General features: G+C 37.7%; 1 protein-coding gene and 2 long non-coding RNA genes across 3 annotated transcripts; all 3 read left to right on the top strand.

The window, feature by feature from the left end:
* Nucleotides 1-468: 468 nt before the first annotated feature.
* LOC116406329 lies at nucleotides 469-1,309 on the top strand. The gene is made up of 2 exons (XR_004219357.1): nucleotides 469-607; nucleotides 1,041-1,309. It is a non-coding gene; the product is annotated as an uncharacterized LOC116406329 (long non-coding RNA).
* Nucleotides 1,310-3,020: 1,711 nt separating this feature from the next.
* On the top strand, nucleotides 3,021-4,082 carry LOC116406328. The gene is made up of 3 exons (XR_004219356.1): nucleotides 3,021-3,439; nucleotides 3,691-3,800; nucleotides 4,024-4,082. It is a non-coding gene; the product is annotated as an uncharacterized LOC116406328 (long non-coding RNA).
* Nucleotides 4,083-4,804: 722 nt separating this feature from the next.
* Nucleotides 4,805-14,551, top strand: LOC116406324 (E3 ubiquitin-protein ligase UPL6-like). Its single transcript, XM_031890031.1, has 9 exons — nucleotides 4,805-4,822; nucleotides 4,965-4,994; nucleotides 5,118-5,258; nucleotides 5,446-5,571; nucleotides 5,819-5,917; nucleotides 6,259-6,326; nucleotides 13,212-13,292; nucleotides 13,918-13,991; nucleotides 14,287-14,551. Exons 1-8 carry the CDS (start codon nucleotides 4,805-4,807, stop codon nucleotides 13,988-13,990), a joined length of 636 nt encoding a protein of 211 aa, XP_031745891.1. The 3' UTR covers nucleotide 13,991; nucleotides 14,287-14,551.
* Nucleotides 14,552-22,710: the final 8,159 nt, after the last annotated feature.

Genomic DNA, 22,710 nt, shown 5'->3' with positions numbered 1-22,710 from the left:
GCGTTAGTTGAGCTTGGTTGACAATTTCTATACTTTTTTAAGTAACAAATAATTGGAGAAATTTTGTGGCTATATTTATGATTTTTCTCAAAGAACTTAAGGATCTTTATTTCCATTTCTATATATTGTGGGAATTTTTGCAGACATTGATATGGGTGAAACAAAGAAAGTAACCGAACAAACTAATATTGGACAGTTGGAGTTCAGCCCTGCACGACCCTTTGACAAAGCCCTTCCCTCACTTCTAGCCACCATTGTCCATTGTTCACACCTAACACAACCTAGTGGTAGCATGTCACTTCCTCCTTGCCAGCCAGTTCACCCCAGCCTGTAGGTCAGTCAGCCTGTTATAAAAGAAAAAAATCAATTTTTATGTTCTCCCCCAACCGACAGTGAGCTTCACGGTGACATCTATTCTAATCTACACTGACTTTCACCCTACTTCGACCACAACCAGCTTTCATAGTTAATAGGGTGGTAATTTTGCTGGTTTCGACATTATGTACATGCATGAGTTTAATCACCCCTCCCTCCTCTTTTCCTTTTCAGTTATGAGATTAAAGTGAGGGAATGACAAGAGAAGATCATGAACCAACGAAAATTACAGGTATTGTTTTTCTTTTTTTCCTTAACTCTTTTTAGCCTTTGGAAATATTTAGCAAAGAACTCATGTATGATCTGCATTGAGACGTTCTTGAGTTGCTTTCATCAGACAAGTTTATGAAGTTCTTGTTGTTGGTTTGTCATGATTTTGTTTCAATTTTTCTGGGAAACTAAGAGTTGTTACTCTTGATTTTTTTTCGAGTATTTCTCAGTCTAAGAGTAATTTATCACTAAGCACATGATTTTGTTGGTAACATGCAAGATACAACCTGAATGGAATATCAAATACCATAATGTATTTGTCAGATCATGCAAGACAACTATACAAGCAGATAATTATGCTTATAGTAGCAATCGGCAATAAAATTATTTTTAAAATTTATTTCAGTGTTCTAATTACCTTGTTATCCTAATTCCTATCTTCTTTCGCCTTGCAGATGTGTTGAAATTTGTTGTCAGAATCTGTTTGAATGATGAACTTCATGCATACAATTGTTGTGGTTGTCACAACTGGAATCTATTAAACAAAATCAAATACTTGATAATAACTACCTCTCCACACTGTTATGTTTCTTGTTTTTTCGTTTTCAATAATTTGATCGGTTTTAGACTTTTGATTTATTTTCAATTAGAAGTAAATGAATGAAGGAAAAAGATAACAGAAAAAGTTGATTTTACTTTTACTATCATTTTCCTATGCTTTTTAGTTTATGGGGATAGATATTTGTTGGTGTTCCTTTTCTTAAGTTAGAAGAAAAAAGTTGGGGCATAACTTTACATGGACAATCAAGTCATTTTTTTTCTTAATTTGTGTCTTTTATAGCTAAAAGAAGAAAACTTAAGAATTACATATAAGTAGTATAAAGTCCTAATATAAGCTTGATAAAAAAATTTCCTTTAATTTTTACTCTGTTTATAAACTTATGAGGTTACAAATTGCAATATATTTTCTAATACCATATTATGAATAATTTGGATAGCTGGTTGTGTTTGAAAACTGTATCTTCTTCCATCGTCATTGGTTTATCGTTGCTTTCTTTTCATTTTTGTTAAATTTCAACAAATATCAAGTTGATGTGACTTTTATTGTAGGATATGGGTAATGTTTACAATTTCAAGGATTACTTTTCGTTTATGTTGTTTATCAGACCTTCTATACATCTCTACAATTATATGATCTTTATGGTGAATACATTGTGCAAGGCCGTATATTATAAGATCAATACTGTTTTTTAAAGGAAAGAAAAATATATAATGTGCTACACACCAAATTTTCTTCAAAGAAAAAAAAACAAATTAAATATTCCATACTTTCTTTTTGTAGTTTGTGATCCTAGCTAAACTCAGGTTAAAGAGTTATGTTTATATTTGTATATTTGAATGGAGTTAATTGCAAATACAACGATTAGATACAAAATATTTGCATATGTAACACATATTGTATTGCTAATATAAATATATCACTCATAGATTTTGCTATAATTATACTTGTTTAAACATACTAATACACACTTAATCTTCTTAGTTCAATAATGGTATGGAGTGGAACAAACTTCCTACGTTAGGATAAAAGGGTCACACAAATTACCTTCGTAGTAAACTTACTTTTGACATTATTCATTTAACTTAGGGTAAGTATAATGGATTAGCAATTTTATGAATAATAATTAAGTATATAACAATATCTTTTAAAAATTGTAAATGTAGCAAAATATATTTGTGATAGATTTATATCGTTAATAGACTCTTATGGCTTATAAGCGAATGACATATGTGATTTAAAATAACTGCAGCAATTAGTTTAAAATGTTGTTATATATCTACGAATTTCTTAATTGTTATATTCATTTGTCATTAGTTGTATTTAAAAGGGATGACCAGAAAAACATTAAAACAAGAGGTTTACTTTTGATAAAAGAAAATTTTAAATTTAAATTGCTAAAATAGCAAAATGTGCATGTCTAAGTGAAAATTATTCAACAATAATCACGGTCGAACTCAAACTCCCAAAAACAATGATTACATTTATTCCCTAATTTGCTAATTCATTTTGGATTAGGTTTATTTTTGACAACAATAAAAAAATTGAGGTGTGGAACAATGATATTATAAATGCCAAAGAGTAGTTAAGATGCAAAATATAAATTTATATTTGCAATATTAGGTCAAAATGAATGATAATTTAGTTAGATTTTTGTCAAATAAATAAAAATGTGAACCATACCAAAAGCAAATATAGATGCTTTTTTATTATTGAATTTTCATAGAATAAATAATAAAAAAAAGTAAAAATATTTGCCTTTTAACTTTTTCTTTTTTAATTTTCATAGAAAATATTTAATCCAAAAATTAAATAACTCTCCTCCACGGTCAATTTTCTTTTCCCTCTTCTTCAACCTCAACGGTCTCTTTTATTTCAAATTTCTTTCCCCTTTTTCTTCTCCATCGGTTTACTCTGCCTCTCATCTCCCCTTCTCTTCTTCGTCTTCCTCAAACCCTGCGATTTCCTATCTCTCAAATTCCGTTTCGCTCTTCCTATACCTCCAAAATTTCGCTCTTCCTCTCTAACGTGAAGCAGCCAAGAAACTCTATCTTGCGACATACCCATCTCGTCGATCCACCACTTTCTTCTTCTTCTAGCCTTAACGGTGCCGAAATCAAGGGCCGCAGACCCCCTCGGAAACCCAAGTCTTCCAAAGAAAATTCTCCACCGTCAGATCGGTTTTCGATTCCAAATCCTGAAGAGCCCGCTTCCACCTAGGCCTCCCTCTTCTAACCCGACCGTTCCTGAGAGTTCGCTATCACATACTGCTTTTACCTGCAATCCCGATCCAAGGTAATGCTAAAATAATGTTGCTAATATCTGGAATATGGTATTACTGAATTTAGTAAAAATAAATAAATAAATAAAAGAAGTATACCTGTAACAACTAACAGTTGTGAGCACTGTCGGAAAAAGGCAATGAATTTGTAAATCGAAGTGCAGATAGTTCTGTTGTTTAGGATGGAAAAGCATGAGTATCACGTTTCTATATTCAACGGACTGGTACTTGTAAAATTTAGGCTCATAATCATTTTATTGTGCAGAGACTGGCAGATGGTTTAAGTAGCTGGTTCCGGAGGCAGAAGCTAACAGGTGCAGCTGGGGAGCGCTTGAAGGAAGCACGCAATATCAACCGATCACTCTCACAACTCGGGTAACCGATCAAAACTATTGGGAGATATTTCAAATTTCATTTAAGCAGTGATCTTTCCAATGATTTTTTTCTTTATTTATTTTGTAATGTCAATTAGTTGGCTAATTATTTATCAGAATGCTTGTTGATATCGCTGCATGTTTTATTTTGTAATGTTTGTACTTTTTAGTTGTGATTTGTGAATATGCTAGGATTGATTTGATTTGCTCTTCTGACTGTTAAGATCGGAATGATGTTGCTCATCTGAAAGAAGGCAGCATCATGTGCTTGAAGACTTGTGGAGTATGGAGAGTGAATGGTCAAATTTGAGGAATCGTATCTGCTGGCTTTGTAGTCCAAACAGGTTGTCTGGCTAACTTTCTTTTTCTCATTTTCAACCAATTAGGATAGCTGTCATGTTTTTTGAATTCCTTGCCATTCTTGAGTAGTAACTTCGCATTTGTTTATTAAAAGGTTTTAATTAAGATTATGGTGTTCATAACTTTGTAGTGTCACACTAAATAACTTAAAAGAGTTAGTTTGACAGTTGACAAACATGATAGTAATGTGATAGTGAGTGCAAGGGTAAAAAGAGCTGCTTCTGTTGGGTTAAAGGGATGTTTGTGTTTTTTAGTGTGATGTGTTTTGTTTTCAAGTTCGTTAGTAGACGTATTACTTAATTGAGCATTTTGATACCATAGCCAGTGTAGGGGAAGATGAATGGAGGGTGCTATGAGACTAGTTAAGACTTATATGTATCCTAATTTTAGTAATATATAAAATTGAGAGAATTTCCTTTGATTTTCAGGAACAAGGATGAATAATCAATGAAAAGGTTTATCCATGCAAGCTTCAAACCAAAGTCAAGGATGTCGATCCTTCCAGGGGAGTCCAAAGTTCCAAGATTGTTTATCCATGCATCATTTTGTCGATCTACTAAGATTAAATTGTCTCGTTGTAGTTGCAAGACTGGAACAATAGACGGCAGTTTACACCACCCAGTGACTTCCATGCTGACGCGATGAATGATTATTTCATTTCAGGTAATTGTTCTCAATGAATGTTTTGGTTCTAACGACCTGCTATCTGATCGTAATTCTAATTATTTACTTGGCCTTGTTTCTTTGTAGGCAGTGATAGAAAATACCAGAGCAAATGATATACACAAGCGAGTTCCCTTTTTAGTACCTTACTAGCAGGGTTAAGATTTTCACTGTAAGCAAGTTATTTTTTTGGTTTCCTTATCCACAATATTGAATTTCTTGGATGACTGTTAGTTATAGAAATATGTAAGATATTTTTTATTTATGGTTACTTTCTCTATAACTCATTTCACAGACACAACTAGCAGCAGCTAGGCAAAGGAATGGATCTCTTGCTGTTTTTGCCAGAAACCGGTTTAGAATTCGACGAAATCATATATTGGAAGATGCTTTCAGTCAGATGAGTGCATTGTCTGAAGTTGATCTTCGAGGATCGGTAATTTCAGACTTCCATGATTTATGAAAAATGAAATTGTTATCTTACTTTTTTCTATCTTTTTCTTTGCCCTCGTGAAAACGACCCCTTCCCTCTTCTGCATCCTATAGTTGCAGAGTTACTTGTAATTGTTTATTAGTTTTTTCTTGTTTGTGTTGGGTCAATTGCTTCACTTTTCTGCATGCAGATACGTGTGTCTTTTGTTAATGAATTTGGAGTTGAGGAGGCAGGAATTGATGGTGGTGGTATTTTTAAAGATGTCATGGAGAACATTACACAGGCAGCCTTTGACGTGCAGTATGGTTTATTTAAGGTTATCACGACATTCCTTATTATTAGCATGGCATGGCTTTGTTAATCCTGTAGTATTATTGGATAACATGAAGCGTGATGAGACAGCCATAGTTGTTTGAAATCGCTTTTCAAAAAAAAATAGTTGTGAGATCACATTTCAATATAAAAATTGGTTGCTTGAAATCTATTTCATAAAATTTCAGTAATATGTGGGTATGTATTGTTCATTTTTTCTAATATAAGTTATTTTCTGCTTGGTAATCCAGCAAATTGCTGACCATTTGCTCTACCCCAATCCTGGTTCGGGAATGATACATGAGCAACATCTCCAGTTTTTCCATTTCCTCGAAGTTCTTTTGGCAAAGGTATGGCCATAATTCCCAATCATACATGGAATTTACTTTGGTTGATTAGTTTTTTCTTTTTTTGGATAAGGATATCCTGGTCTTGGCCTTATCATGGAAGATTCTTATATATCTTTCACCCCATACTTTGGTTGAATTTTGGAACATTAATGTATCGCCTGACATTCATAAATACAATGTCATAATTTGAAATCTGCTGTCTTCCTACATTATGCATGTTTTTCTGTTATTGAAGTTGCTGCCCGGTTGTGCTAAAAGTTCTCAAGCAGTCATGCTAAAAGATCTCAATCACATTAAATGATTTTTGACAGGATGTTGTTGTTTTACCCTTCTTCCTGTAGGTCATGTTTGAAGGAACTCTTGTTGATATACTTTTTGCAACATTCTTCTTGAGCAAGTTAAAACAGAAGTAAGGTTTTTAAAGATTTACTGTCTTACTGTTTTGTATTTTGTGCTGATCCACTAATCGTAGTATTGATGGTCATGACAATGACTAGTTGCAAGTTACTTGAATTTTTAGGGTTCTAAAAATCTTACATTTTATTATGGGTGCACTGCCTACTAATGAGATTGTCAATTGCTAACTTCCAAATGTTGAATTTGGGATTTCCATGCTACATTCACTTTCTTGATCTGCAATTACAGAGCTACTCTATACTGGAATAAAGTCTCATCTGAACTGTACATTGCTTTTGATGCTGTAATTGCAAAGCTAGGAAATCTTTATGTATAATGCCTTTTTTTTTATCATTTATTAATGAAAATGAGAAGCCTTTTTATAGGCTGGAGATTACAAGAGTTGTTAAACTAACTTGGGGTTGAGTTAGTTTACTTATAACTAACTCAAGATACAAAATTGTTAATTCAAATAACTAATCCTAAACTATAAAAATGGTAATTCAAACACCTCCTCTAGGATAAAACTCAAGAAACATAAAGAAGGGGGATGTTCTACATTAGCTTTTGTCAAGGCTTTAGCCAAAATTTTATTTATCAACTGTGGGGGAGGATTTGAGAGCTCCCCAATCTCTACACACTTCTCTAATGAGAGTCTATACCAAAATCAAGATACCCATACCCTTCCACTCAAGAAACTTAAGTAATTGCTTAGAGAAATAACAAAATACTTGGCCCCACTCTAACAAACACATTCCTAAGGGCCCACACAAATAGAAAAATACCAACTAACTCTCAATCATTCTTTCTTCTTCCTATTCTTGTCTCTACGGGAATACACCTTTACTATGGGAGGTCTATCATTACCCGCCCCCCAAATAGCCACCTTGTCCTCAAGGTGGAATTCAGGAAACTGTTTCTTGAATAAGAGCAGCTTGTTCCCACGTTGCACTTTCAAGTGTCCCCTCACTCGAACGGATCAAAACTTCTAAGTTGTCCTCCTTTTCTATTGTTTTGCGAACTCCCAATACTTCTACCGGAGACACTTGCATAGACAAATCAGCAGCCAAATCTTTTGAAATTGGGAATAATGGCCTGTTTGAACCCACGACCTTGCGAAGAACAGAAACATGAAAGACCGGGTGTATAAGCGATTCCTTGGGAAGGGCCAAACGGTATGCAACGAAACGAATTCGTGCCACGATCATAAATGAACCAATGAATCTTGGGGCTAATTTGGTGTGCTTAAAACGGCTGAGAGAGGACTGTCGGTAAGGGCGTAACTTCACATAAACCCAATCATGAACCTCAAACTGCACCTCCCGTCTTTTAGCATTAGCATATTTGACCATTCGCTGCTGTGCTTTCAGTAAATTGGCCTTCAAAACGCCCAAAATTTCATCTCTTTCTTTCATCAAATGGTCTACTTCATCATTCACCCGGCTCGAGCCCTTCACATATAGAGGGGGGTGGTTGCCCATAGAGGGCCTCGAAGGGGGTCATCAATGTGGCTGTACGGACTGTTGTATTATAGCTTAATTCAGCCCAAGCTAGCCATTTAACCCATTGTTTAGGTGTGTTCATAGAAAAACACCCTAGATACGTCTCCACCCCTCGATTGACAACTTCCGTTTGACCATCTGTTTGGGGGTGGTAAGTGGTGCTTCATCTCAACTGAGTTTCCAACAACCTCCACAACTCTTCCCATAATAGACTTGTGAAAATACGATCACGATCCGACACTATACTTCAGGGGCATCCATGCAAACGAATAATCTCTCGCATAAAAACAGCAGCAACCACTTTTGCACCAAATGGATGTTTCAAGGGGATGAAATGTGCATACTTGGAAAGAAGATCCGCAACTACCAATATAACATCATAACCCTCGGATTTGGGGAGGCCCTCAATAAAATCCATACTAATATCTTCCCACACACGGTCCGGAATGGGTAATGCTTGAAGGAAACCAGCCGGAGTTAAAGACAAGTATTTGGCTTGCTGACACACGGAACATTCAGCAACATAGGTGCGGATATGGGCTTTCATACCTCGCCAATATACCTCCCTTGCTAGCCTTTGATATGTTTTCAATGCACCATGATGTCCCCCTATCGGGCTGTTATGGAACTCAGCTAATAATAAAGTAATATTAGGTGAATCCTCCTCCTTGTAGCAAATATCCATCTGGAGCTGGCTGTCCATTTATCAAGGATAATCGAATATTGTTAAGAGATTCATTTCCAGCCACTTGATCGATGAAAACCGAAGGGTTTAGCCCGCCCACAATACTTACGAGGCCCAATTCAAATACCGGTGGTAATCTCTATAAGGCATCGGCCGCTTTGTTTTCCAATCCTTTCTTGTACTCAATCACAAAATCATACCCCAATAGTTTAGCGATCCATCTCTGATATTCTCCCCCGATAGCCCGTTGTTCAAGAAGAAACTTCAAACTTTTCTGATCTGTACGCACCACAAAAGGCTTACCCAATAGATATGGTCGCCATTTTTGAACAGCCAGCACTATTGCCATAAGCTCCCGTTCATAAACAGCCTTAAACCTATGGGTAATAGGTAAAGCTTGACTGAAAAAGGCCACTGGTCGTTGATTTTGCATTAGGACAGCCCCAATACCCACACCCGAAGCATCAGTTTCCAGCACAAAACTTTGTGAAAAATCAGGAATACCTAGCATCGGGACAGACATCATTGCTGACTTTTAACTGCTGAAATGCGTTCTCGGTCGTCTCATTCCACTTAAAGTTACCTTTTTTTAACAGTTGTGTCAAGGGGGCAGCACAATAGAACCGTAGTTTGCAACGAATTTCCGATAATACCCCGTTAGCCCCAAAAAACCCACCTAGCTCCTTCACGTTCTTGGGTGCTGGCCATTTAACCATCGCTTCTATTTTTGTTGGATCCGCTGCCACCCCCTCTGAAGAAATAACATGGCCCAAGTATTCAATTTTGTCAACCGCAAATTGGCATTTTTAAAGTTGGCTACCAGTTGATGAGCTACTAGAGTTTCCAAAACCATTGCCAATTGGTGCAAATGCTCGTCCAAGACTTGCTGTAAATTAAGATGTCATCAAAGAAACCAAAACAAACTTGCGTAAATATGGCGAAGAACATCACTCATGATTGATTGGAATGTTGCCGGAGCGTTTCAACCCAAACAGCATCACAAGGAATTCATAGGGCCCCTCGTGGGTTCGAAACGCTGTTTTGTGAACATCGGCTGCCCGCACCCGAATTTGCTGATAACCTAACTTTAAATCAATTTTGGAGAATATGGTTACCCAAATAATTTGTCTAACAGTTCATCAACAACAGGAATCAGATACTTATCTGGTATAGTGGCAAGATTCAGTGCTCGGTAATCAATGCAAAATCGCCAGCTACCATCCTTTTTCTTAACAAGGAGCACTGAAAAGGCACTTTTGCTTGGCTGAATTATTCCGGCTAGCAGCATTTCCTTAACTAGTTTCTCTATCTCATCTTTCTAAAATTGGGGATAACGATACGGGCGCACGTTCACTGCACGAGCCCTGGTGGGGGTAATTGATTGCTTGGTTCAAACACAACGCTAAAGGACTGAAGAACTTTTTGAATTTCTGGTTGTAGTTTACTCAAGTAGTCTGCTATGTGTTCCCTTGCTTCGCCCACTCCCACTGTACAACTGCACTTAATTCGATTGACACGCCTTGATCTTCCTTCTCAAAGGTTTCATTATCGATTTCAGTGACACTTGGGATCTTACTAAACTTCTATCCCCTTGAAGAATTACCACCCATTCACCCAGTGAGAATTCCATCTCCGACAACTTGTAATAAAAAACTTCTTTCCCTAACATTTCCAACCAAGTAACTCCTAATATAACGTCGGCACTCCGAGTGGTAGAGGGAGAAAATCGTGAGTGATTGATAAATTGGCGATTGTCAGGTTTACATCCTTACACACACTGGTTGCTTGGACTACGCCTCCGGTTCCCAGAACAACCCCATATGCATCCATGGTTTCTACTGAAATTTTTAGCTCTTTGACTGCCTCTTCTGCAATAAAATTGTGTGTGGCTCCCCCATCGATCAGCACCACAACCTCACGTCCCCTTATTTCTCCTTTAATTTTTATGGTTTTCGGCGAATTGAAACCTACCAATGAATTTATTTACAGATTCACTATTTCTGTATTGACTTCCTCATTCCCATTGGTTTCGATTTCTTCCCCACTTGATCGGTTTTGTCACTTAAGTCTTCCCCTTCTTGTACAGTAATGATGTTCAATTCACGTCTTTTGCAGCGGTGCCCTAGACTAAACTTCTCGTCACATCTAAAACACAAACCTTTTTCCTTCTTAATCCGCACTTCGTTGTCAGTCATTCATTCGGCGTATGGTCAGACAACGTACTCTTCGCGCTCGATTCTTGCGATGAAGTAATCGTCGTGGACGAGTACGACGAATTTCGGCTAGGGTTAATCGTAATCGTTCGTGATGTAGCGACCCGATCTGAGGCCTTTGACCCAGTTTGACTTCTCGACCTGCTTGGCCCACTATTTGACATTTTAATTGATAAATTAGGGTTTCCACTTGCCCCATGAATTCTCTTCAATTGAACCACTCGATCATCTTCTCAATTATTTGGGCCATTAACATTTTAGCCTCTAGGCCCACTGGATTCAATTTTTAGATCTCACTTTGGATCTCTTCCTTCAGCCCAGACACAAACTTACTTTCTAGGGCTGCATCACTCATATCTTTAAGGCCGACCGAAAATTGTTCAAATCGCCGCCGGTAATCCCTCACGGTGGTCTCCTGCTGTAATTTCATCAACCTTGCGTGTTTATCTCCTTGGTCGGACGCTTTGAATCTGGCCCACAGAAGCTATCGGAATTCTGTCCAGCTGCCGATTTTCTTTCTATCCTCCTTCCATTGATACCAGTCCAAAGCTTCCCCCTCCAAGCACAGGACCGCCGCATCCAACTTATCTCTCTCCGTCAGATATTCACCACAAAATAGCGCTCCACACGTTGTAGCTATCCATCCACATTCTCTTCTTCCTCTCCTTTAAATATCGACCCTCCAGTTTTCGTAGCCTCATGTCAAAAAGGGGTATCTCACGGATATTTGGTGCACATGGTACTCCAACTCCCTCATCCACCACCGGGTTAGTTTTTTGTTCACTTTTTTCTTCTTGAACTTGTTCCTCATTCATTATTCCCTTTCCCTTGTCCGTAATCATTCTTTCACTAGACGTGGATCCTTTTGAAGCACTTCCCATCACTCCCATCCTGTGTATTAACAATTTCATATCCTCACTCAATTTTTACAGATTGTGTGGAATAAATTAATTAAAGTTGTTTCTACCAAAGAAAACAAAAATAATAAATAAAATTATATGTTTTTCAGATTTTATTTTATGTTTCTAAAAGTTGGATGTATTCTGATCATAACCTTTTTGACATATTGTAAAAGGCATTGATAAATTAAATTAAAAAAAAAAAGCATTTACAAAAATTGTTGAAATTCTTTTAAACATTTAGGTGTAAAAATGAAACAAATAGATTAATGCGATGGAAAAATGGTCTAGATCAATCTAGTATCCTGGTATCACTTTTAGCTTATACCACACTTAGCCTGTTGATCAATGATCTAGATCAATCTAGTATCCTGGTAGAATCTTTTTCTCACTTCTTATCTTAAATTATGAAGGTGACATTCCTGAACTAGAGCTATATTTTGTTATTATAAACAATGAATATGGAAAGCAAATTGAAGAAGAGCTACTTCCTGGAGGAAAAAACCGTCGTGTCACCTGTGAAAATGTCATCACATTCATTCATCTTGTTGCCAATCATCGTTTGAACTTTCAGCATAGTTTGTCCCTTGTTTATCCAATGTGTCTCCCTACTCCAATGTTGATTGAAAACATGTCCTCCTCAGATACGACAGCAAAGTTCTCATTTTTTGAGAGGGATTCAGCAGCTTATACAGAAAGAATGGATCAACATGTTCAATGAGCATGAATTCCAGGTATCACTAACTCACTGAGATAGTAACGTGGTTTGCATGAAAAGGCTGTTTTGCTGTTATATAATCTCTTGATGACTCGTTTATCATTGCACATCAACTGCCTCATGTGCCTTGAATCCTGTTTCATGCTAGTATTAATTATACTATTTGGGAAAGAAGTATGTTAAAGGAGGAACATTTTTTCTCCTAGACCATACAAAGTCAGTAGGGTTAAGCACTTAGATTTGCATTTTTATTCTTCTTATTGTGTGGGTGTGTGGGTGGGGGGAGGGGGGAGGGGTTAGTAGTTTTGATAATGTGCCATTGTCGACCTTTAATTTTCATGTGACGTGAAACACTAAACTAATTAAAGCAAGAACCTAGAATGATTAGGAGTACACTTGATCTTGTGATCTGGGCAGCAACCAACCAAAGCCTAAACCCTAGAGGCATCAGGGTCTTCCTTATTGAGTTCACCTGAAGGAATAGATGTGGGTTTCCTTGATGAAGTGAAGATTCAGGTTCTGGATAAGGAAACTAGTCTTCCTTAAGATTCAAGTTGTTCATTTTCGAAGAGGCACAATGCTCGTAAAAGTGTAGAGGCAGAATTTTACTAATCATTAAAATCTGAGAAATAAACAAAGTGAACTAGATTATTTTTAGCCTACATGGACTCTAAGTGGTGACAACTGAAGTCCTTGTAAGGGGAAAAGATGTGGGAAAAAAAATTCCCTTGCGATGGGAAATGATAAGAAAAACATAAAGAGAACCCTAATTTAGGTCAAATCATGGACCAATGGCTAAATACTATGAAGTTTTGTTGCTGGTCTTTTGTGGTTCCAGGATAAATCGAGTTGCTGTCTTTGACTGGTCTATTTCATTTCAGCTTTCAATATCAGGTTCACTGGACAGCTTGGATGTTGATGACCTACGGACACATACTACTTATTCAAGTGGTTATCATAGGGTAAGTTCTATTAAACCCTTTTTTCTATATATGTATTTTTGTTTCTTTTCTTTTCTGCGTAATTGTTTTGCATATTGTGTTCGATAAAATTTTGAAAATTTGAAATCTTGCAAGAAGATTAGTTACAATTAATCTTCCTTTGGAGGTTGAACAATTCTTGGTTTAGGATATCGAATACTAGATTTATTGTAGTGCAATCGGAATTGTGATGTCAAGTCAATTAAACTTCAAAATTGTAGATGATGTTGGAAGATCTCACCCGGGTAATTGGGAGATGGTTTTGAAGTCTTTGGAGTTTAGGGAGTTGGTCATCGTTTAGATTCTTTTTAATATTTTTCAATTAATTTCGAATTCATACAATGTATATGCCTGTATTAGTGTTTGAAACTGGGTGATAAATTGATTACCATTATTCAGACTTCTAGTCCTCTCTTATGTTTCTATGACTATGAAAACAAACTTTGGACTTGTATTGTTTGTAATGCTCTGTTTGGTCAGGCACAACCATGATCAAGAAATTTGTGATAGGAAACGGAGAAATATCTTCACTTTTTTAATGCTTCTGCTGGATTGAAAAACCAAATGTGGGAACTTCGGAATTTGAATTTTTATTTCATGCTTTCAGGAGCATTATGTCATTGAGATGTTTTGGGAAGTTATCAAAAGTTTCTCAGTGGAAAACCAAAAGAAATTTCTGAAGTGAGTATTTTCATTACACATCAGTTGGTTACTTCTTGTCTCAAGTTGGCTTAAAGAAAAACTGAACTTCAAAAATATAACAATTGTATCTTGCTTTTTCATTAGGTTTGTAACTGGTTACTCTCGAGGACCACTTCGTATCCTCATTATTCTTAATTATTTGTTTTGGTTTCCCTTAAGGGGATAAGTTGGTTCCTTCTAGAGCTTAAACTAATTTATCCTGCTAACAAAATCATGTGAAAAAGTAACTCAGTATGAGACAAGGTACATTTCTGACTAGTACTTTATTGTGCAGAGACTGGCAGATGGTTTAAGTAGCTTTAAAACAAGTAGAATAAATCTTATTGATTTACCTGGTTCCGGAGGCAGAAGCTAACAGGTGCAGCTGGGGAGCGCTTGAAGGAAGCACGCAATATCAACCGATCACTCTCACAACTCGGGTAACCGATCAAAACTATTGGGAGATATTTCAAATTTCATTTAAGCAGTGATCTTTCCAATGATTTTTTTCTTTATTTATTTTGTAATGTCAATTAATTGGCTAATTATTTATCAGAATGCTTGTTGATATCGCTGCATGTTTTATTTTGTAATGTTTGTACTTTTTAGTTGTGATTTGTGAATATGCTAGGATTGATTTGATTTGCTCTTCTGACTGTTAAGATCGGAATGATGTTGCTCATCTGAAAGAAGGCAGCATCATGTGCTTGAAGACTTGTAGAGTATGGAGAGTGAATGGTCAAATTTGAGGAATCGTATCTGCTGGCTTTGTAGTCCAAACAGGTTGTCTGGCTAACTTTCTTTTTCTCATTTTCAACCAATTAGGATAGCTGTCATGTTTTTTGAATTCCTTGCCATTGTTGAGTAGTAACTTGGCATTTGTTTATTAAAAGGTTTTAATTAAGATTATGGTGTTCATAACTTTGTAGTGTCACACTAAATAACTTAAAAGAGTTAGTTTGACAGTTGACAAACATGATAGTAATGTGATAGTGAGTGCAAGGGTAAAAAGAGCTGCTTCTGTTGGGTTAAAGGGATGTTTGTGTTTTTTAGTGTGATGTGTTTTGTTTTCAAGTTCATTAGTAGACGTATTACTTAATTGAGCATTTTGATACCATAGCCAGTGTAGGGGAAGATGAATGGAGGGTGCTATGAGACTAGTTAAGACTTATATGTATCCTAATTTTAGTAATATATAAAATTGAGAGAATTTCCTTTGATTTTCAGGAACAAGGATGAATAATCAATGAAAAATGAACGAAAAGGTTTATCCATGCAAGCTTCAAACCAAAGTCAAGGATGTCGATCCTTCCAGGGGAGTCCAAAGTTCCAAGATTGTTTATCCATGCATCATTTTGTCGATCTACTAAGATTAAATTGTCTCGTTGTAGTTGCAAGACTGGAACAATAGACGGCAGTTTACACCACCTAGTGACTTCCATGCTGACGTGATGAATGATTATTTCATTTCTCAGGTAATTGTTCTCAATGAATGTTTTGGTTCTAACGACCTGCTATCTGATCGTAATTCTAATTATTTACTTGGCCTTGTTTCTTTGTAGGCAGTGATAGAAAATACCAGAGCAAATGATATACACAAGCAGTTCCCTTTTTAGTACCGTTTACTAGCAGGGTTAAGATTTTCACTGTAAGCAAGTTATTTTTTTGGTTTCCTTATCCACAATATTGAATTTCTTGGACGACTGTTAGTTATAGAAATATGTAAGATATTTTTTATTTATGGTTACTTTCTCTATAACTCATTTCACAGACACAACTAGCAGCAGCTAGGCAAAGGAATGGAACTTGTATTGAATATTTGTTAGGTCCTTTTGAAAGTTCAAGTGATACTTAGACACATTTTGAACTCGTTTTAGGTTGGTTTGAAACTAAGTTTTACACACGTTTGATTGACATGTTGGGTCTTGAAGTACTTTTTTCATACTTTTTGAAATTTTGGTAGGTTGTGAGTTACAAACTTACACTGAAGCATTGCTTGGTCGTTTTGAAAATTCAAGTGATACTTACACATGTTTTGAATACATTTTAGGTTAGATTGAGTTTGTTGCACTTGGTTGTCATTTTTGGTCTTGAAATGCTTTTTTCAACCTTTTTGGTAGATTATGAGTTACTAACTTACACTTAGGATTTGCTAGATCGTTTTGAAAACTCAAGTAATACCTAGACACGTTTTGAGCATGTTTTAGGTTGGTTTGAACTAAGTTTGTTGCACTTACACACTTGGTTGTCATTTTGGGTCTTGTAGTGCTTTTTTCACTCTATTTGAACTTTTGTAGGTTATGAGTTACGAACCTACACGTAAGCTTTTTTAGGTCGTTTTGAAAGTTCAAGTGATACTTAGACACGTTTTGAACTCGTTTTAGGTTGGTTTGACACTAAGTTTTAAACACATTTGATTGACATGTTGGGTCTTGAAGTACTTTTTTCACACTTTTTGAAATTTTGGTAGGTTGTGAGTTACAAACTTACACTTAAGCATTGCTGGGTCGTTTTGAAAATTCAAGTGATACTTACTATTGAAAAGAGAGACAACGAGTTCACACCAATTTACGTGGAAACCCGAGTACCGGGAGAAAAACCACGATTGTTTGTGTTGTTATTATTTTCTAATGAATAAAGCAATAGGTACAAGGGAGAATAAATAGAGTACACAATGGAATAAAAAAGGAAAAGATTTAGGAAAATAAGGAATACATTCCCATAATCTTTCCATAATTATTCTAGGATTCTAACAAGGAAAAAGCCTAGAAAAAAAGAAAGAATTCCAACACTCCCCCTCAAGTTGGGACGTAAATATCAATGAGGCCCAACTTGCTAACGCAGAAGTCGAAGTTTGGTCTGAGAAGCCCTTTGGTAAGAACATCAGCAACCTGTTGACTCGAAGGGATGTACGGAATGCATATGCTCCCACTGTCAAGTTTTTCTTTGATAAAATGTCGATCAATCTCAACATGTTTAGTTCTATCATGTTGAACAGGGTTGTTAGCAATACTAATAGCGGCTTTATTATCACAGAAAAGCTTCAATGGTGTCTCACATTCCTGATGAAGATCTGTCAAAACTTTCTGAAGCCAAATTTCCTCACATATTCCTAAACTCATAGCTCTATATTCAGCCTCAGCGCTGCTCCTGGCCACAACACTTTGCTTTTTACTCCTCCAAGTTACAAGATTGCCCCAAACAAAGGTACAATAACCAGAGGTAGATTTTCTTCAACAACAGATCCTGCCCAATCCGAGTCAGTGTATGCCTCAATGGTCTTTCTGTCTGTTTTTCTAAACATCAGCCCTTTACCAGGTGTTGATTTTAAGTATCTCAAGATTCTGTTGACAGCTTTCATGTGTTCCTCATTAGGGGTCTGCATAAACTGGCTGACAACACTCACAGCAAAGGAAATATCAGGACGAGTATGAGATAAGTAAATTAATTTACCCACGAGGCGTTGATATGTTCTTTATCAACTGGAACTTGATCATCAGAGTTTCCTAGTTTGCAGTTGAATTCATAGGAGTGTCAGTGGGACGACATCCTAACATACCTGTCTGGTTAACAAATCAAGGATGTATTTTCTTTGAGATACGGAGATACCTTCTTTAGATCTGGCCACCTCCATTCCAAGGAAATATTTCAAATTTCCCAAATCCTTGATTTCAAACTCATCGCCCATTCTCTGCTTTAGTTGACTGATTTCTGCCTGATCATCTCCAGTCAAAACAATGTCATCCACATAAACTATTAGAACAGCAATCTTTCCTGTTTTGGAAACCTTTGTAAATAAAGTATGATCAGAGTGTCCCTGCCTGTACCCTTGGGACTTGACAAAGGTAGTGAATCTGTCAAACCATGCTCTGGGAGACTGTTTCAGACCATATATAGATTTCTGGAGTTTACACACATGCTGACCAAACTGAGCTTCAAATCCAGGCGGAGGGCTCATGTAGACTTCCTCTACGAGGGCTCCATTCAAAAAGGCATTCTTAACATCCAGCTGATATAAAGGCCAATCTTTGTTCACAGCAACAGATAACAGAACTCTAATAGTATTCAACTTAGCAACTGGAGAAAAAGTTTCTGAGTAGTCAATACCATAGGTTTGAGTAAATCCCTTCGCAACTAACCTTGCCTTGTGTCTGTCAAGAGTACCATCAGCTTTGTATTTGAGAGAGAACACCCATTTGCATCCCACAGTTTTGTGTCCCTTAGGTAGAGTACAAATGTCCCAAGTACTATTCTTTTCAAGAGCTTTCATCTCTTCCATGACAGCATTCTTCCATTCAGGATACTTTAAAGCAGTGTAGATATCTTTTGGTATTATGGTAGAGTCAAGGCTTGCTGTAAAAGCTCTGAACTGAGGAGAGAGACTATCGTAGGAAACATAATTGCAAATGGGGTGTTTAGTACAAGACCTGGTGCCTTTTCTCAGAGCAATGGGAATGTCAAGAGAGGAATCATACTCATCTGATTTTCCTGTATGACCCTGTTCCGCTTCATTATTACGGGTTTCTATTCTGACCTCAATCTCATCATCACTGTCCTTTTCTTCCACGTTTTCAAGAACAGCAACATTAGACCTGTCATTCTCACTTATCATATTCTTAGTACAGGGTTCAGTAGGGTTTTCCATACCTTGATCTCGAGGAGGTTCAGAGTCTTGGACTGGAGCCGGCGGCTGACTAGTAGGGGAACCGACTTCCTTTTTGTGATTCCTCCTGTAGTACGTTTTCCAGGGGACTTGGTTTGTGGGTAGGACTATGGAATGAGGAATGATGTTAGACACAACACTAGGAGTGGGTTCGATGAATTCAAAGGTGTTGTTAGACTCTTCACTCACACTCTCCCCCTGAAGATGGCTAACGGGAAAGTAGGGTCGATCCTCACAGAAAGTAACATCCATAGTGACAAAGTATTTTCTGGATGGTGGGTGAAAACATTTATAACCACGCTGGTGAGGGGGATACCCAACAAACACACATGCCTGAGCCCGAGGGGTAAATTTGGTTTGATTAGGGCCAAAATTATGGACATAAGCGGTACACCCAAACACACGAAGAGGAACCTCAGAAACATGACGAGTCGATGGGTAGGACTCCTTAAGACAATCTAAGGGAGTTTGAAGATGAAGAATACGAGAAGGCATTCTATTGATTAAATGAGCTGCTGTAAGAATAGCATCTCCCCACAAGTATGAAGGAAGGGAAGTAGAAAGCATAAGGGAACGGGCTACTTCCAGAAGGTGACGGTTTTTTCGCTCGGCCACTCCATTTTGTTGAGGAGTGTAGGCGCACGAGTTTTGATGAACAATCCCCTTTGAAGCAAGAAATTCACTAAGGTTATGGTTTTGGAATTCCCGACCATTATCACTCCGAAGAATAGCAATTTTTTTATGGAATTGTGTTTCAATGGTGTGATAGAGATTTTGAAACATAGAGGAAACCTCAGATTTATCAGTGATAAGGTAGACCCAGGTAAGACGGGTATGATCATCAATGAAGGTTACGAACCACCGTTTTCCAGATGAGGTTGTTATCTTGGATGGTCCCCAGACATCACTATGAACAAGAGTGAAGGGTTGGGTTGGTTTGTATGGTTGTGAGGGAAAAGAGACTCGATGTTGTTTGGCCTGAATACACACATCACAAGATAAGGTAGTCATCTCAACTTTAGAGAAGAGATGTGGAAATAAATGTTTCATATATTGAAAATTAGGATGGCCTAAACGAAAATGCCACAACATGCAATCTTGTTCAGAAGTAGTGAAATAGGAAGATAAGAGACTAGTCCTAGGAATGCTACTAGAAGAGGTATCGTCATCAAGGAGGTAGAGTCCCCTACTATGCCGGGCAGTGCCAATCATCCTCCCCGAGCTCAAGTCCTGAAAAGAGACAGAATCAGGTAAGAATATTGCTTTGCAGTTTAACTCATGAGTGATCTTGCTTATCGAAAGCAAATTATAAGATAGTTTGGGCACATGCAAAACATTATGTAAGGAGAGCCCTGCACAAGGAGAAATCTTCCCCTTTCCAGCAATGGGGGCCAAGGAGCCATCTGCAATTCTAATTGTCTCGTTCCCAGCACAAGGAATGTAAGATACAAAATGTTCAGAGGACCCAGTCAAATGATCTGTGGCACCAGAATCCAGAATCCAGGGGTTCTTCCCATCAATACTAACAAGACCGAAGGAATGAGGTATACCTGATTGGACAATGGCACCTAAAGTGGCAAGACTGAGATCAGTTTGGTTTTTGTGTGGATCGGATTGTTGAGGAGGTTCAGCAGACTCACTCACATACGCCCGCCCTGTGTTCTGTTTGTCGTTGGAAGGGCGTTTCTTACTTCCTGGGGGACGACCATGTAACTTCCAACATTGTTCTTTGGTATGCCATTGTTTTTTGCAATGCTCGCAGACAGGAATTGGTTTTCCATTATGCTTGTCACTGCTACTGTTAGAAGATCTTGCACTAAAAGCAGCAGAGTCAATAGTAGGGGTTGCGGAAATATTCATAGCACTTGTGCGATCTTCCTCGAGGCGGATTTCAGAGCAAACTTCCATCAGGGAGGGAATCGGTCTTTGACCTAGTATACGCCCTCGAACTACATCAAACTTAGGATTAAGACCAGCAAGAAAGTCATAAATCCTGTCATTCTCTTCAATTCTCGAGTACTGTACACCATCAGTGGGATCACGCCAGACTAGTTCTCTGCATAGGTCCATTTCTTGCCATATAAGAGAAAGCTTATTGAAAAAGGATGTGACATCCATGGTTCCTTGCTTGCATTCATGAACTTGCTTTCTCAGCGTGTATAGACGAGAGGCATTCTGACGTTTTGAGTAAAGTGTCTGAGCTGTGTCCCAAATATCCTTGGCTGTTGCAGCAAACAATAACGGCTTGCCAATTTGAGGTTCCATACTATTGATCAATATGGATCGAAGAATAGAGTCTTCTGCCTTCCAATATCGTTCATGTGGGTCGCCCGGTAGGGGGCGAGGTATTTCCCCTGTCAGAAAACTAAATTTTTGTCGTCCTTCGAGGACCATCTTTACTGACTGAGACCATGAGAAATAGTTGTTGCCATTCAACTTTTCTCCTGAAAGATGATACATGGAAGACTGAGTCACCGTATTAGTCACATAAGGAGAGGATACATTAGGGAACGAGTTTACCGGATTCTCAGAATACATCGGTAGAGTGGATGTCGTCCCTAAGGTAGCCTCAAGTGCTGCTATCTGTTGTCGAAGCCCTTCCAGTTGTTGATGAACTATTCCCGAGGAAGCTTGCACGTTACGGTTGGAATATGCCGAAGATTCACCAACCTCAAATGTTGAGTGAATTTGAGAGTTTTTAACATTGGGATGGTAGCTAGGATCATTGGGTGGCTGGCCATACAGATTTGACGGCAGAAGCGGTGGTAGCCGATTGGAATTAGATGGCAGAACATAAATCGGGGCGTGGGGAGCAATATAGGCCGCGGACGAAGAAAAGGGTTGGACAGATGGGATGGTCGGCGCCGTCTGAGGAAGAAAACCAGGCGCGTGGTGGTCCGGCGGCGGCGCGTGGTGGTCCGGTGACGACGCGGACGACTGCGGTAATGACGAAAAATTATTTTCGGACGTTTGCTGTAGCCGGCTTAATAATTCGTCCATGGCAGCACTCATCCGAGCATCAATGGCAGCAGCTACGGCAGCACTAAAATTGATGGCTGTCCCTTCTGTTTGATCTTCATAAGTGGTTTGGTTTTTTTGGGTTTCTAGGGTGTTTTCATTGTCCCGCTCTGATACCATATTGAAAAGAGAGACAACGAGTTCACACCAATTTACGTGGAAACCCGAGTACCGGGAGAAAAACCACGATTGTTTGTGTTGTTATTATTTTCTAATGAATAAAGCAATAGGTACAAGGGAGAATAAATAGAGTACACAATGGAATAAAAAAGGAAAAGATTTAGGAAAATAAGGAATACATTCCCATAATCTTTCCATAATTATTCTAGGATTCTAACAAGGAAAAAGCCTAGAAAAAAAGGAAAGAATTCCAACACTTACACACGTTTTGAATTCATTTTAGGTTAGATTGAGTTTGTTGCACTTACACACATGGTTGTCATTTTTGGTCTTGAAATGCTTTTTTCAACCTTCTTGGTAGATTATGAGTTACGAACTTACACTTAGGATTTCCTAGGTCGTTTTGAAAACTCAAGTAATACCTAGACACGTTTTGAGCATGTTTTAGGTTGGTTTGAATTAAGTTTGTTGCACTTACACACTTGGTTGCCATTTTGGGTCTTGTAGTGCTTTTTTCACAATATTTGAACTTTTTTCGTAGGTTATGAGTTACGAACCTACACGTAAGCTGTTTTAGGTCGTTTTGAAAGTTCAAGTGAAACCTAGACACGTTTTGAGCATGTTTTAGGTCGTTTGAGTAAATGGTATGTATGTTGTGATTGTTTATTGCATGTATAATACCTTATTGAGATGTGAATGCTTGATTGAGAAGCTGATAGAACACCAGGTAATGGTTCTTATTTGTTCATTAAGCAACCAAACTATTACAGAATACAATACTCAAACTAGTCTTGAAAACACAGAACAAACAAGTACTATTACAGACAATAACCATGTACAAAATAAAACATTCAAACATCAAAAGTAGTTTACGATAATGGAAAACACTTTCTAAGATTAAAGTAACTGAACAACTTC

Source organism: Cucumis sativus, unplaced genomic scaffold (genome assembly GCF_000004075.3).
Source record: "Cucumis sativus cultivar 9930 unplaced genomic scaffold, Cucumber_9930_V3 scaffold87, whole genome shotgun sequence".
Lineage (NCBI taxonomy): Eukaryota > Viridiplantae > Streptophyta > Magnoliopsida > Cucurbitales > Cucurbitaceae > Cucumis > Cucumis sativus.
Note: the sequence above shows the minus strand (reverse complement) of the source record. Positions and strands in the feature narration are given on the sequence as shown.

What these genes read in the sequence shown, in the direction of transcription:
- LOC116406324 (XM_031890031.1), top strand. An exon ending in TGCAGTATGGTTTATTTAAG is followed by an intron (nt 5,572 to 5,818) that starts GTTATCACGACA and finishes TTGGTAATCCAG; the next exon opens with CAAATTGCTGACCATTTGCT. An exon ending in TTGAGCAAGTTAAAACAGAA is followed by an intron (nt 6,327 to 13,211) that starts GTAAGGTTTTTA and finishes ATTTCATTTCAG; the next exon opens with CTTTCAATATCAGGTTCACT.